The sequence below is a fragment of the Ailuropoda melanoleuca genome, chromosome 10 (assembly GCF_002007445.2).
Source record: "Ailuropoda melanoleuca isolate Jingjing chromosome 10, ASM200744v2, whole genome shotgun sequence".
In the NCBI taxonomy this organism is placed as follows: Eukaryota; Metazoa; Chordata; class Mammalia; order Carnivora; family Ursidae; genus Ailuropoda; species Ailuropoda melanoleuca.
The window spans coordinates 29,766,604-29,780,156 of NC_048227.1; the positions used below are offsets into that span (position 1 = coordinate 29,766,604).

The following is a 13,553-nucleotide window of genomic DNA, read 5'->3' on the forward strand; positions in this document are numbered from 1 at the left end:
CGCCCCCCTCTTCCCCGAACTCCGAGCGAGCCGGCGGCCGGACTCCGCCTCGGCCGGGCCCCCACCCTCCTGGAGGGGGTCCGCGGACGGGGAGGCCCATTTTCTAGGTGAGCCCGCTGAGGCTCGCGGGGGCCGCGCCGACTCGGTCGTGCGCCCTCGGCCCTTTCAGGTCGGCTCCCCCACCTGCCCGGGGCCGGCCCGACTCTCGGCTCACCGCCCGTGTCTCCCCCAGCGCACCCCCGGACGCTATGGCCCACCCCTCCGGCTGGCCCCGCGTGTAGGATGGTAGCACACAACCAGGTGGCAGCCGACAATGCAATCTCCACGGCAGCAGAGTCCCGACGGCGGCCAGAACCTTCCTCGTCTTCGTCCTCGTCCCCGGCGGCCCCCGCGGCCCCCCGCGCGCCCCGCGGCCCTGCCCGGCGGCCCCGGCCCCGGCACCCGGCGACACGCACTTCCGCACGTTCCGCTCGCACGCCGAGTACCGGCGCATCACCCGGGCCAGCGCGCTCCTCGACGCCTGCGGCTTCTACTGGGGGCCCCTGAGCGTGCACGGGGCGCACGAGCGGCTGCGCGCCGAGCCGGTGGGCACCTTCCTGGTGCGCGACAGCCGCCAGCGGAACTGCTTCTTCGCGCTCAGCGTGAAGATGGCCTCGGGCCCCACGAGCATCCGCGTGCACTTCCAGGCCGGCCGCTTCCACCTGGACGGCAGCCGCGAGAGCTTCGACTGCCTCTTCGAGCTGCTGGAGCACTACGTGGCGGCGCCGCGCCGCATGCTCGGGGCCCCGCTGCGCCAGCGCCGCGTGCGGCCGCTGCAGGAGCTGTGTCGCCAGCGCATCGTGGCCACCGTGGGCCGCGAGAACCTGGCGCGCATCCCCCTCAACCCCGTCCTCCGCGACTACTTAAGCTCCTTCCCCTTCCAAATCTGACCGGCCGCGCACGCAGCATTAACTCGGGCTCGTTTTCATGTTCTATTATTAATTATTATTTCCCTGGAACCACGTGGGTGCCCTCCCCACCTGGGTTGGAGGGAGCGGGGCGTGGGGGCGAGGCGCCTCCCCCTCTCCGCTGGAGACGAGGCCGCAGACCCCCTCCTCATCTCTTGGGGGGGTGCCCCCCCCTCCTGGTGCTCCCTCTGGGTCCCCCTGGTCGTTGTAGCAGCTTAACTTAACTGTATCTGGGGCCAGGACCTGAATTTGTACCTCCTACCTCTTCATGTTTACATATACCCAGTATTTTTGCACAAACCAGGGGTTGGGGGAGGGTCTCTGGCTTTATTTTTCTGCTGTGCAGAATCCTATTTTATATTTTTTACAACCAGTTTAGGTAATAAACTTTGTTATGAAAGTTTTTTTTTTTTTTAAGAAAAAACAACCAGGTTTCTAGAGTGTGTGCTTTTGCTCAAGGGATTCCCTTGGCTGTGAACGGATCCAGGGCTGAAGGGTCCTCTGACGGACTTGTGTGGCTGCAGGTGGAGTGGGAGCCATGTTCTGGGGCTGGGAAACCTGGCAGTTCCCAGTGGGGAGGGACAGGGGGAGAGGAACAGCCAGTCCAGTCTTGGTATTTTGTGTCGGGTAAAATGGCAGCTGGTGTTTGAGCACTTAATGTGTGCCGAACCTCTCTTCTGTGTTCTGCGGCCTTAAATTAGACAACCCTCCGAAGCAAGGCTTCTATCCTCATTTTTTTTACAGAAGAGAAAACCAAGGCAGGGGTATATTTGCCTGTGGCCATTCCTGTGTCAGAGAAGACACTGGGGCCTTTTTTGGCTGTCCAGCCAGAATCTGTTTGAAATGGATGACAGAGAGGAAACTTCTTTCATTCTGTGACCACAGCACCTTCCAGGAAGAAGGTGGGGGTGGGGTGGGGGCTTGATGAGTTTTTGGAAGGAGTGGCACATTCTGAAACTCAGCCTGAGAGAGACAGATTTCAGATGGGATGGGGATCCAGGGCTGGGCCTGACTTCATCCTTCCTGTCCCGTTCTCTCTCGTGTACTTTTTGGTGAACATACCACTTGGAGCCAGAAAAACGCTCTGCGGTCTGTGGTGGCAGGAGGGCCCTGCTAGCGGCTTTGGGCAATTCCCTTTGCCTCTCAGGGCCTCAGTGTCTACCTCTAAAATGGGTTTGCTGGAGGAGGTGATTGCCGTGCATGGTGGGTGAGGAGAAGCTCTTAGCAGGCGGGGGAGGGGAAGGTGGCTTCAGGGCCCTGTGGGGCTGGCTCACATCGCCAGAAAGTGCCCATGACACGGCCTCTATGGCTACCCCTGTGTCCATGGCCTGACAGATAACCATGCTGGCAACCCAGGGCTGGGTGGCCACACCCGGTGAATCGGGTCACTTTCGGGTGTAGGGGGAAACAGCCTCATGGACATGCTGCAGTTCAATTTTAGAAGTTGGACTGGCCCTCAGCAGCCTTGGACATGCTGCTGATGGAGTGTCCTAATATTTAATAATACCTTTCAGGCTTGAAAGTGCAACATAAAATTAACTTGATAGAGAACTGGAACAGCCCAGGCCTGTCTTGGGGATTAAATAGGCTCCAGGCCTCAAGGTTAAGGATGGCTGGGAGAGATTTAGGATCTCAGAGAGCTTTGGCGATTGCATCCTTTAATAAGGTGGGGTGGGAGTGAGGGAGGTGACCTCTTCTCTCTGTGCCTCTAAGGAGCGACTGCTTTTCTCTTCACCACCTCCCTGCCCTTTGTTCACTGCTGTGTGGATCAAGTCCCGTCCTCCTCCTGACTTTCCCTGTCTCCCCTCCTCCCCCCACCAGCTTGGGTACTGCCTGGAAAAACAGGGAAAAATCCAAGAAGGCACTGCTTGGGCATACCGCAGACACTTAGGGAGTGCTTACTGTATACAGGGTCCTGTTTAATCCTCCCAGCCGGCCTGTGAGTGAGAAAACTCTCTCTCCCATTCTACAGAGAGGAAAACCGAGGCTCACGAGAGGCAAGGTAGGGCACACAATAAGCGGCGAAACCAGATTTTCAAACTTAGTGCTGTTTCGGAGACTGGGTACCACTAGGCCACACGGCCTCCTAGCGAGGGCCTAAGGAGTAGCCGCAGGCGGCATTTATAAACAGCATTACCATGCAGGAGCCATTCCAGCCCCTCCTACCTATATGGAAACACTCAACCTTTCCCCCCCAGCCCTGTGATTTGGGCACTGTTAACATCCCCATTTCACAGATGAGGAAACAGGTCCTCATCTAAAGAGAAACGAATTCGTTTGCAATATTTTCAGGGCTGTTTCATCCTTTCAAAAAATTTCAAAAATTACATCCTCACTGCAGAAACCCATTTCGCTTCTAAAACCTGGAGCGGGATGGCTAAGAATAAAGGCTCCCCGGATCACATCCCCCAGAGCTGGCCCCTTCTCTTTGGGCGCCTTTTTTGTTTTTTTTTAAATCTATACTCACATATGTACAGTGACCTGAAGTGACCTAAAAGCCCCTGGAGCCGCGCTCCGCCCCGTGAGACTGCGTTCTTGTGCACACACTCGGCTGCAGAGGAAAAGCACTGGGGGGGGGGAGGGGGGGTGTGTGCCATGCGGCTTCCCTTGGTGGTGCAGATGCTGTCTCAAACCTCAGCTTCATGATTCAGCAGCACTGACGTCAATTTACAAGAATGAAAAGTGAGAGGAGGGTTGGTGCGCGGCGGGGGCAGGGTCGGGGGCCCAGGTGTGGCTGAGGTATCCTCCCCGCGGACGGCGGGGGAACTAGGCATCGTGGGGCAGGCAGAAGGTGGGAAAGCAGCAGCTCGGGGGCCTGATGGGGGAACAGGTGCGGGAACGGCCTCGGACCTGCACCCAAGCCGCCCCTGGGCTGGGCACTCGGATCCCCATTTTAGAGATGAGGAAGTGGAGGCTCAGAGAAGTAGGGCCAGTCGCTCAGAGTCACACAGCTCACCCCAGGTCCGTCCCACTCTAAAGNCAGGTCCGTCCCACTCTAAATGGAACTGCTTTCTTACGTAGTGGAGAGGAATCCCGTGAAAACACATATTCATAGGTATCACCTCCACCTGCTTGACGGTCCCAAGCTTATGGGCAGAACCCTTACGCAGCACCCCCCCCCACCCCATGCACGAGGAGAGCTGAGCCTCTTGCTGGGGTGGTGCACAGAAGCTGGGGAGACATCAGGGCTCAGTCAGTGATAGCTGAGCTCCATACAACACACATTCCCCAAGCATCTACTATGTTCCAGGCATTGCTCTGAGCGCAAAGGATCCAGGAATGAATGGTCCCTGCTCTCGTGGCATTCACATCCAGACATTCAGGGCCTCGGACAGTAAATAACACTGTAGGAAACTAAAGGACCCAGAACATTCCAAGAAGGGACAGCGCTTGGATTAAAGCTCAACAAGGTGGCTGGACAGTGGGGTGGGACTCGGTTAGAAAGAAAGGTCAGGGGGCACCTGGATGGCACAGCAGTTAAGCGTCTGCCTTCAGCTCAGGGCGTGATCCCAGCGTTATGGGATCCAGCCCCACATCAGGCTCCTCTGCTATGAGCCTTGCTTCTTCCTCTCCCACTCCCCCTGCTTGTGTTCCCTCTCTTGCTGCCTGTCTCTATCTCTGTCGAATAAATAAATAAAATCGAAAGAAAGAAAGAAAGAAAGAAAGAAAGAAAGAAAGAAAGAAAGAAAGAAAGAAAGATCGGTCAGGAAGGCTCCTCCGAGGTGACACTGAAATCATGCCTGTAATGACTAGAGGAGCCGGGCCCAGACACCATGTTCCAGGCCTAGGGAGCCGCAAGTGCAAAGGCCATCTTGGGTTGGGAACCAGTTGGGCCCGCTGCAGAGCAAAGGCTGGTGAAGCTGGAAGGGACGCAGTGGAGGCAAATGTAGGAGGGGAGGAGGGATGGGTGGGCAGAGGCAGGAACCCTGTAGGCTGTGGTGATGACAGGGCATTGGATGTGTATTGGGGAGTATGGGGTGACCTGATCCATTCTGTGTTGTGACCAGACCCTCTGGCTAAGGCAGGGAGGCCTGGGGAGATGGCCTTAGGATTCTTGCCTTCTGTGCCGACTAGCGAATGGGGTGGGATGGGGGCTTATTCTTAACCACACCCCTCAGCTCTGGCCAGTCAGACGAGGCAGGGACAGCCACAGGACCTGCCTGGCCCAGCGCTGGAGTCTGGACCAGGTCTGGAGTGGCCAGCCCTGGGCAGGCCTAAGTCAGAAACCTCAAGCCTGGAACTAACAGAGCCCCAGGGCATGGCCCCCCAGGCCCTGTGAGGGGCTCCTTGGAGAGCCGGCCACCTGTGCGGGGCAGAGCGGGCCTCAACTTTGGGGCACGTGCTGCGCGCCCATGACGTCAGCGCCCCGCCCTCACCTGCAGGCAATGGACTCCAAGCAGGTTCTGTGGGTGGCGCTCCTCGCCTCCGCTTGGTCCTAACGCAGCCCTGTGTGTGCAGCACGCTGTCCGTGTTGGGGCTCCCAGGGCCCTGGCCATACCCCTGAGGCCCAGAGGGTTCGTGTCCTAAGGATCTCGGGGCCCAGAAAGCCCTTCCACCCGATCCCAGTCCACACCGAGCCTTGCCCGCCCCAACTCACCCAGCCCTTAGGTGCTGAGCACTCTCTTCCTCACGAATAGCTGTACCCACCCCGTGGGTGAAATTCAGTAAAGGGATACTATAAAGGACTTAACACACGATAGTATCCAATAATTGGGACCTGCCCTCTCTGCTTCTTGATTCTCGCATTTCTACTATTTTAAAATAATGCCATTTACTAAGCACCTCCTGGGTGCTAATACTTCATTCACCCAGGCTGCCTTGCAAAGAGACAGGCTTAGAAAGGCGAAGGGATTGCCCCCCGTGGGTGTGTAAATAGCCAAGGCGCTCTGACTGCAGGTGCTCGACACCCAAGCCCATGATCTTATCCACAGCAATGCTCAACAGTTTGTATGTCTATGCCTCGTTTCTGCCACTTAGAACCAGCCTGGGGGACACTCAGAGCCACAGAACAGCTAGGGCTCAGAGCATCTCACTTGTCTGTCTTTTCCCCACAGCACAGGCTGCGGAAGAAAGAGAGGCGGTGGGTTGGTAACGTCTGTGCAAAGCTACATCAGGATCCCGTGTAGGAGAATGGCCGGGGCCACCTGGTCAGAAGGGACCCTGGTGAGCAGCTCTGGGGCAGCCCTGGCAGCTGGTGGGGGGCCATGGATGCAAATGAGGATGAGTAAGGACAGGGATGCTATGAGCCAAATAGCTGGATCCCATGCAAGAGCAGGGCTGGGAGGGTGACATTCAGGGCTGGCCCCACCTGGGGGCCTGCTGGGACCTGCGTGGTGAGACATGTACTCCCTACCACACCTGGGTGCATCCGAGAAGCACAGCCCGAAGTATGATGAAGGAGAGGAGGGCACGTGGCCCGTGTAAGTCAGCCTTGGAGGGCCCCTCCCCACCCATGTTTTGCTCTGGGAGGCGGCTTGCAGGAGCAGAGAGAGCCGGGCCCCAGGACCTGGGTTCAAGTCCTGCCTCTGTGGCCTCATCCAGACAATGAAAATTAGACTCAGATCCCCTCTGCCCTGCTTCACAGGGCCGTGAGGATCAATGATTCAATACAAATGGAAACAAAATGGATCGCCACCCAGATATAGAAATTACAACAATTCCTTATTATTTTGCATCCCAGAGACTGCCCAGGCGTGTGTGAATCAGCATAGGCGTGAAGTCAGGCAGACCTGGTTGTATTCTCAGCTTGCCATGTATGAAGAACAGCGGTGGCTCCCAGCTCACCCACATCAAATGTTCACTGCACGCTTGGGGCGCCTGGGTGGCACAGCGGTTAAGCGTCTGCCTTCGGCTCAGGGCGTGATCCCGGCGTTACGGGATCGACCCACATCAGGCTCCTCTGCTGTGAGCCTGCTTCTTCCTCTCCCCACTCCCCCTGCTTGTGTTCCCTCTCTCGCTGGCTGTCTCTATCTCTGTCAAATAAATAAATAAACTCTTTAAAAAAAAATGTTCACTGCACGCTAGACATCGTTGTATGTAATCCATGCACAGTATCTCATTTAATCCTTGCAAGAACCCTAGGAAACAGGGATAATTATTATCATCCTCATTTTGCAGATGAGGCAATTGAGCACAGAGAGGTTAAACAGAGCGCCCAGGGTCACACAGCAGGCAGGCAGCGGAGGCCAGGGCATTCGAACGCGGGCAACCAAGTTTACAACCATTTCCTCATTTGAAGCTCCAGGCCGGAGCGGCCACGCTGTCAGGCACTGGAGATCCTCTTGTCTGGTCTTTGCCAGACCTATCCAGCTTCCAGCTGTTCTGTTATTCGATTATCATCTCCTTCAAATCGAGTCACTCCTTTTCCTTAAGTGAGCTCTATTTAAAGGGAAGTGTATCATTGCTACACAGGGAAAGCCAGCAAGAGTTAACCCTGAAAAGATGTAGGGCAATCCCAATGCGTTTATGTTCCAGCTGCATCTTGGTGCCTCGCTCTGCTGTGAGAGGTCCGCTCTGTGTTTGGTTGGGAGGGAGGGAGAGAGGGAGGGAGGGAGGAGGGGGAGAGTCAAGCGTCAGAGAAGTTCAGAGAGGTGCACAGGGCACAATAGCACCCATCTCAGACCTTCTGGACTGCAGCGGAAAGATTCCGAGAGGATGCAAAGAAGAACTCGCTGTTTCACAGCACGGCCGTGGGGGAGAAGGTTCCATGTTTTATAAAAATGTTCCTGTGTCCCACTGGAGATCATCGTCCAGAGAGCCTTGGGGCCCCCGTCCCACACCGGGGACACACGGCCCCGCGGGGCTGCCTGCTGTAAGGCCCAGGGAAGCAGTGCTTTCACTGACGCTGAGTCTTAGTGAAATGGGGTAAATGTCTGCATCTCAAAGTGTCCGGAGGCATGAAAGGCAAGGCTGTAAAGGATCCGGTGCAGAGCGGGAGGTACTAAGAGGCGGGAGCCAGCAGGCAGCCTGGCCCCGTGTCAGAGGACTCTGAAAGTGAAACCCCAGCATGCCCAGCCTGGGCACCTCGGTGCCATCTGTTTCATCTCTGTCCTCTGGGGGGCTGGTGACAGGAAGGGCCGCAGTTCCTGGAAGGTGAGTCAAAGCGAAACTACCTCAGGTCCAGCCAGGTGGGCAGGGGTGTGGGGACGGGGGCGGGGTGGGGGGAGGCACACTTGAGCCTCCAAGCGGGATTCGAGATGGGGAAGCTGAGGCCGGACATGTGGGCGCCAGGCCCATCTGCAGGCACGAGGAGGGAGTCGGGCATGATTGCCCACAGTGCAGATTTGATCAGCTCCCAGCCCCGGTCACACGCACCCTGAGCTCGTCTTAGCTGCCCCGTATCTAGCACTTTCAAGGCAGGTACCAGTATAGTCTCACTTTACAGACAAGGCAACTGAGGCCAGGAGAGGTTAAGCTCCTTGTCTAGGACCTCACAGGTGGCAAAAGACGTAAAGGCAATATTTGAACCAAGTAAGATGATTCCACAGCACCCCAGTGGCTCCCAACTGCTAGAAACTAAGATATGACCCCTGCCCCATGGGATTTCAGGTCCCTCACCACCTGGCCCCAAACACATTCCTAGTCCCACATCATGCCCTTCACATTCCCCATCTGCTTTTGTCATCCCCAATTTCTCATCGTTTCTTAGGCCTTTTGAGCAACCTGAGAAGCCTCTGATGTTTCTCTTGCTCCCTTTTCACTTGGCAAACTCCAACTCGACCTTCAAAGCCCGACTCAATCCTCACCTCCCCCAGGAATTCCTCCTTGATTCTGCGGGGCCACCACTGCCTTTGTTCCTGCCTCCATTAAAGCCTGAGAGTTTTGCTCTGTCTTCTAGACCACGAGTGCCAGAAAGGCAGGGTACTTGTTAGCTGTGTGATACAAGCAAGTTACTTAGTCTCTCTGTGCCTCAGTTTCCGCATTATTATCATGGCTATCTCTCAGGACTGTTAGGGGAGAAATGCATTACTATCTGTAAAGTGTTTACAAGCATGCCTAGCAGAAACAAAGTTCTCTAGAAATGTAATAACACTCCCATGGGAGTAACACTCCCAAGCTATATGTTGGGTACAAGACTGGCAAAAATCCTCTTAGGTGTTTATTTCAATGTGCATTAGGAGAAAAAATATATCACATCAAACATGAGATGTGATGACTGGTATCACCTGAGACAACCCTAAAGTAGGTATTTAGATTTTTAAAAAGTCGGGTGAGGGGCATTTGTTTAGAAAATGTGGTAAGCATTTTCTTAGGTGAATGGTGGAGTTTGGGGAATGCAGGACGAAGAAAAGAAAATGAGAGAGACAGAGACGGGGAGGGGCCGGAGAGATGGGGAGGGGCCAGAGAGACTGGGGAGGGGCCAGAGCTGGGGGGAGAGGCCAGAGAGATGGGGGAGGAGCTAGAGAGATGGGGGAGGGGCTAGAGAGAGGAGGAAATGGATGAAGACTGAAGCCAAGAGGAGTGAGACAGACATGGAGCCACAAAGAGAAGGGGAGAGGAGCGACGGGGGAGGAGAGAGGAAAGATGAGAAGGAAAAAAAGGAAGAAGAGAACAGAAAGGGCTTGAGAATAAAAGAAAGGAGCCTTGGAAGGATGGGCGAATGAATGAAAGAGTGGGTGAAGAGATCAATAACCCACGGCGCGTATAAAACAGAGGGCGAAAGCGAAGGGAAGGTGTTGGTGGCCCAGCAGGGTGGCAGACCCTTAGCCCCGCAGCCCCTGCTCCCACTCTCATGGCTGCGTGGCTGGGGCCGCCCAGGCCCTCTCCGGGCCGCAGGCCTGGTCCAGGCCCTGAAGTGGTGGCTGTGCCTTTGACCCTTGACCCTGGGAAGCCCAGCCTGCCACACCCTCCCCTCCCAACCAAGAACCCCAGGCGCCCGCTGCGCTCCAGCCCTAAAAACTGAAAGTAAAAGCCATCCTGAGCATTGCCCCAGCCTTCCTGTTCCCCTGCTGGTTTCTTAGAAATCAGCTGCCTGGGCGTCCAGCTGCCACCAGGACTACATCCCTCCCCGAAGGGCCCCTTCACCCTGGTGGGCGCCACGCTACCTTAGAGATGGGGCCAGAGGCCTGTGCCGGAGCCGGGGACCCCCAGGAAGCATGGGGGGCAGGCGTTCACCCCACAAATGCTTATTCACGCCTCCTGAGTGCTAGGTGTGGGGCAAGCAGGTGAATCTGAGTGGTCCAGAGTTAGGAGAAGGACTTAGGGAGGGTTTCAGTGTCTCCCGGTTCAGGCCCAACAGGAAGGTGGCTGCAGGGTTGGCGGACGACACCCAGAGAACAGTTGTGCTTGGAACCCAGGGATCACAGGGGTGAGGGTGGGAGACACCAGGGGAGGCTCCCTGGAGGCGGTGCTGTCAGAGTCTTCAAGCCTGAGTGGGAAGGGGTTCACCTGGGCGGCCTCTGTGGGGAAGGGCATCTGAGGCAGAGGGAACAGAATACACAAACTGACCTATGTGATTCCTCGTGATCCATGTAACTGTCCCCAAAGTATGCATGTGTCTCCATCTTTTGCAGGTGAAGGAACTAAGACTCAAAGAAGTGTAGCAATTTATCTGCCCAAGATTCCCAGCTGGAGTGGAGGTCCAGATGCAGCCCGTGAGCCTCATCTCTCCTGAGCGGGACTCCCTGGGTACCCAGGTCCTCACCCTGCCTGTCTCTCCCGGAGCACTCCCTCTGCCCCAACAACTCCCCCCACACACACTTCACTGAAATCCTCGACACCACTCCATGGGAGGGAAACTGAGGCCCACGGAGGGGAAGTGGCCTGCCTAGGTCACACAGCCTACTGCTGGGTCAGAGTTAGGATTCGGGCCCAGGTTTGCAGGGCCTCAAAGTGCCCTCTCCTCCTTCTCTGTGAGGCATCTGGGTCCTTACAGGACACACACCTGAGCTGATAGTCTCTGTCCCCACAGTCTAAGGAGGTGGAGGGGACAGCAAGTAACGGTCTTGGCAGCTGGAAAGTAAGGTCCACATGCGATGTACTGCGAGCCAAGGTATTGCTCAGAGAACTTCCCTCCTGGTTCTCTGTGGTCCTGAAGCAGCCGTCAGTCACAGCACTGGCCGCAGGGGGATATGAACCAGACCTGGCCCATCAGAGTTCCCCATGCCTCGTTCGGTAAGCACATGACCCAAGCTGGACCAATCAGAGACCACTCTGGGATTTTTCTGCTGAAACAAACAGGAACTCTTTCCTCTAACCTGCCCCCCCCCGCCCGGCCCCCCGGCAGCCACTGTGCCCATTAAGTCAACAGAGATGAAGAGAAGGAGCTGGAGACGGAGCCCTGATGCACTGTGTGAGCCCTGCATCCAGCCGTACCTGAGCTCCACCTCTGGACTGACCTATTACACAAACCACAGGTTTCCGTTTGGGTTTATCCTTGTCTGACTTGTGTTCCTGGCACTTGCCGCCCAAAGAGTCCGGGGTGACCAGATTTTGAAGAACACCCAGGGCCTGGGGTCATGTCCTGCTGGCGTGAAACATAAGCAGGTGAAATGGAGCCAGGAATCCTAAGAAGAGACAAAACAGCCCTCTCGTCTGGAAGAGCAAAGACTAGTTTCGCCAGGATCTGGGGCCCACGGTGATCCCCACTCTCACTGGAGTCTGATCTCCAGGGAAGGTGGGAGGCAGACACGTTCACACCTCCTGGTCCACGGTTGTTGTGAATAGCTGACTTTTTTAACTCGGGAGAAAAAAATTCCACATTAAAAAAATATTTCCTTCCCATTTTTTTTTGAACAGGCTATTTTTAGAGCAGGTTGAGGTTCACACTGAAATCGAGTGGAAAGCACAGAGTTTCCATATACCCGCTGCCCCCCCACGCACAGCCTCCCCCACTGCAACATCCCACACCAGTCCACATTCTCTCTTAACTTCCACATCTGTTTCTAAATTTGTAAAAGAATCTGCCAATAATATATTGTTATTAAGCACGTTATATATATATATATTTTTTTCCTGATTTCTACAGATTACTTATATTTTTTCTTTAAAAAAAAAAAGGACAGCATTCTTTATGACCCATATTGTAAACCACTTTTTCCACTTCGCATTTCATGAGCAGCGTTCCAGGTCATGGGTTGACAAGGTAGGGATGATTGTACCCATCTGAACGGTGAGGCAGCAGGGAGCGGGAAGGGGCCCGATATTGACCTCATGAGGCACATTTCATCGGATGCTCTCCGCTGTCCACTGAGGTTTTGTTCCATCTTCATTGATGGGCAAGCTGCTGCTCAGAGAGGGGACATTACTCTGGTGGGGAGAGGGGAGTCCCTGGGCAGGGTGTGGAGGAGCCACTGCAGATCGGCAGCCGTGAAAGGAGGCACCACAGAGACTCTGGGAGCTTTCTCGTGACAGGCGGGGAGGCTGGCCTTCCTCCAAGGAGTCCTCAAAGTTGACCCAAGTGCTCCAGTCCCCGAGGGACAGGCGTGTCTCACCCCTGCCTCAGTCAAATTGCTGCTCCTGGGGACACCCTGCTGCCGAACCTCCCAGGATCCGTCTGGTGTGAAATGCTCTGTACTACTGGCTCATTCTCACACCTGGGTGTGTGCTAAGTAGCTGCTGTGTGCGGGCACTGCTGGGAGCTGCACACACATGGCCTTAGTTCGTCCTTCTTACCACCCTAGACGGGCAGGGCTGTTGTTATCCCCATTTCTCAGATGAGGAAGCTGAGGCCCCAGGAAAGTGAAATGACTTGTCCAGGGTCACACAGCTAACATGTGGCAAAACCAAAATTAGACATCAGTGAGTTCTGAGTCCAGACCGAAGCATGCACATGCAGGCTGGGTCCTTGATTTGTAAGCTGTTACCTACACACACACACACACATATGCACACACACGCCAACGGCTGACTGATCTTGAGTGGTGTGCCACTGAGCTCCGGTCCCAGCTATGTGCTTCTTTCCATCTTCCTGGATTCCTTCCTAAGGATCCAGACAACCTGCTTATTGCAAGAACGGTGAGCCCATCGGGCAACCACTGGAATCCCAAACAAGTCCTGGATTAAGACATTAAGCAGGTGCCAAGGGGACACTGAAGACTTAAATGCGACGTCCTACAATGGGGTAAAAAGAACCAGTTGCCCCAGTACAGGCTGACTTCCAGCCTTAACACTAGCGATGAGTCCAAGCTTGAGATGAACGGAGAGCTCAGTCCGGCCTGGCACAAGTAAGCACGAACGGTTTGCTCTCCCCCGTGCCCGCACATGGCTCACGCTCAGGAATCATGGGTGGCCCTGGGCGCAGGCGACCATGAAGAATGCTCACACCATTCTGGGCACACGCCGCGTGCTCAAGACATGGAAGTTGCTACCGGATTTGAAAGGGGAGAATGGGTGAAAGCACTGGGGACCTGTGTGCCGGGATCATCACTGGCGGTGTATTATCAGCTAGGAGATATCAAGTAGGTACTGTAATACACCTAAGGGCTCTTCTTAGCATTTCTTTTTTCCCCCTATCTATCTATCTATTAGAGAGAAGGAAGGGGGAGAGGCAGAGAAAGAGAGAGAACCCCAAGCAGACTCCATGCTGAGTGCAGAGCCTGATGTGGGGCTCGATCTCACGACCCTGAGAACATGACCTGAGCCGAACTCAAGAGTCAGATGCCTAAC

At 55.4% G+C, this 13,553-nt stretch overlaps 1 protein-coding gene across 1 annotated transcript; it reads left to right on the forward strand.

Moving 5' to 3' along the window:
- Positions 1-9: 9 nt before the first annotated feature.
- Positions 10-1,362, forward strand: SOCS1 (suppressor of cytokine signaling 1). Its single transcript, XM_002922645.4, is given in 2 exon segments — positions 10-393; positions 396-1,362. Coding segments are annotated over 2 exon segments (645 nt in total). The 5' UTR covers positions 10-282; the 3' UTR covers positions 930-1,362.
- Positions 1,363-13,553: the final 12,191 nt, after the last annotated feature.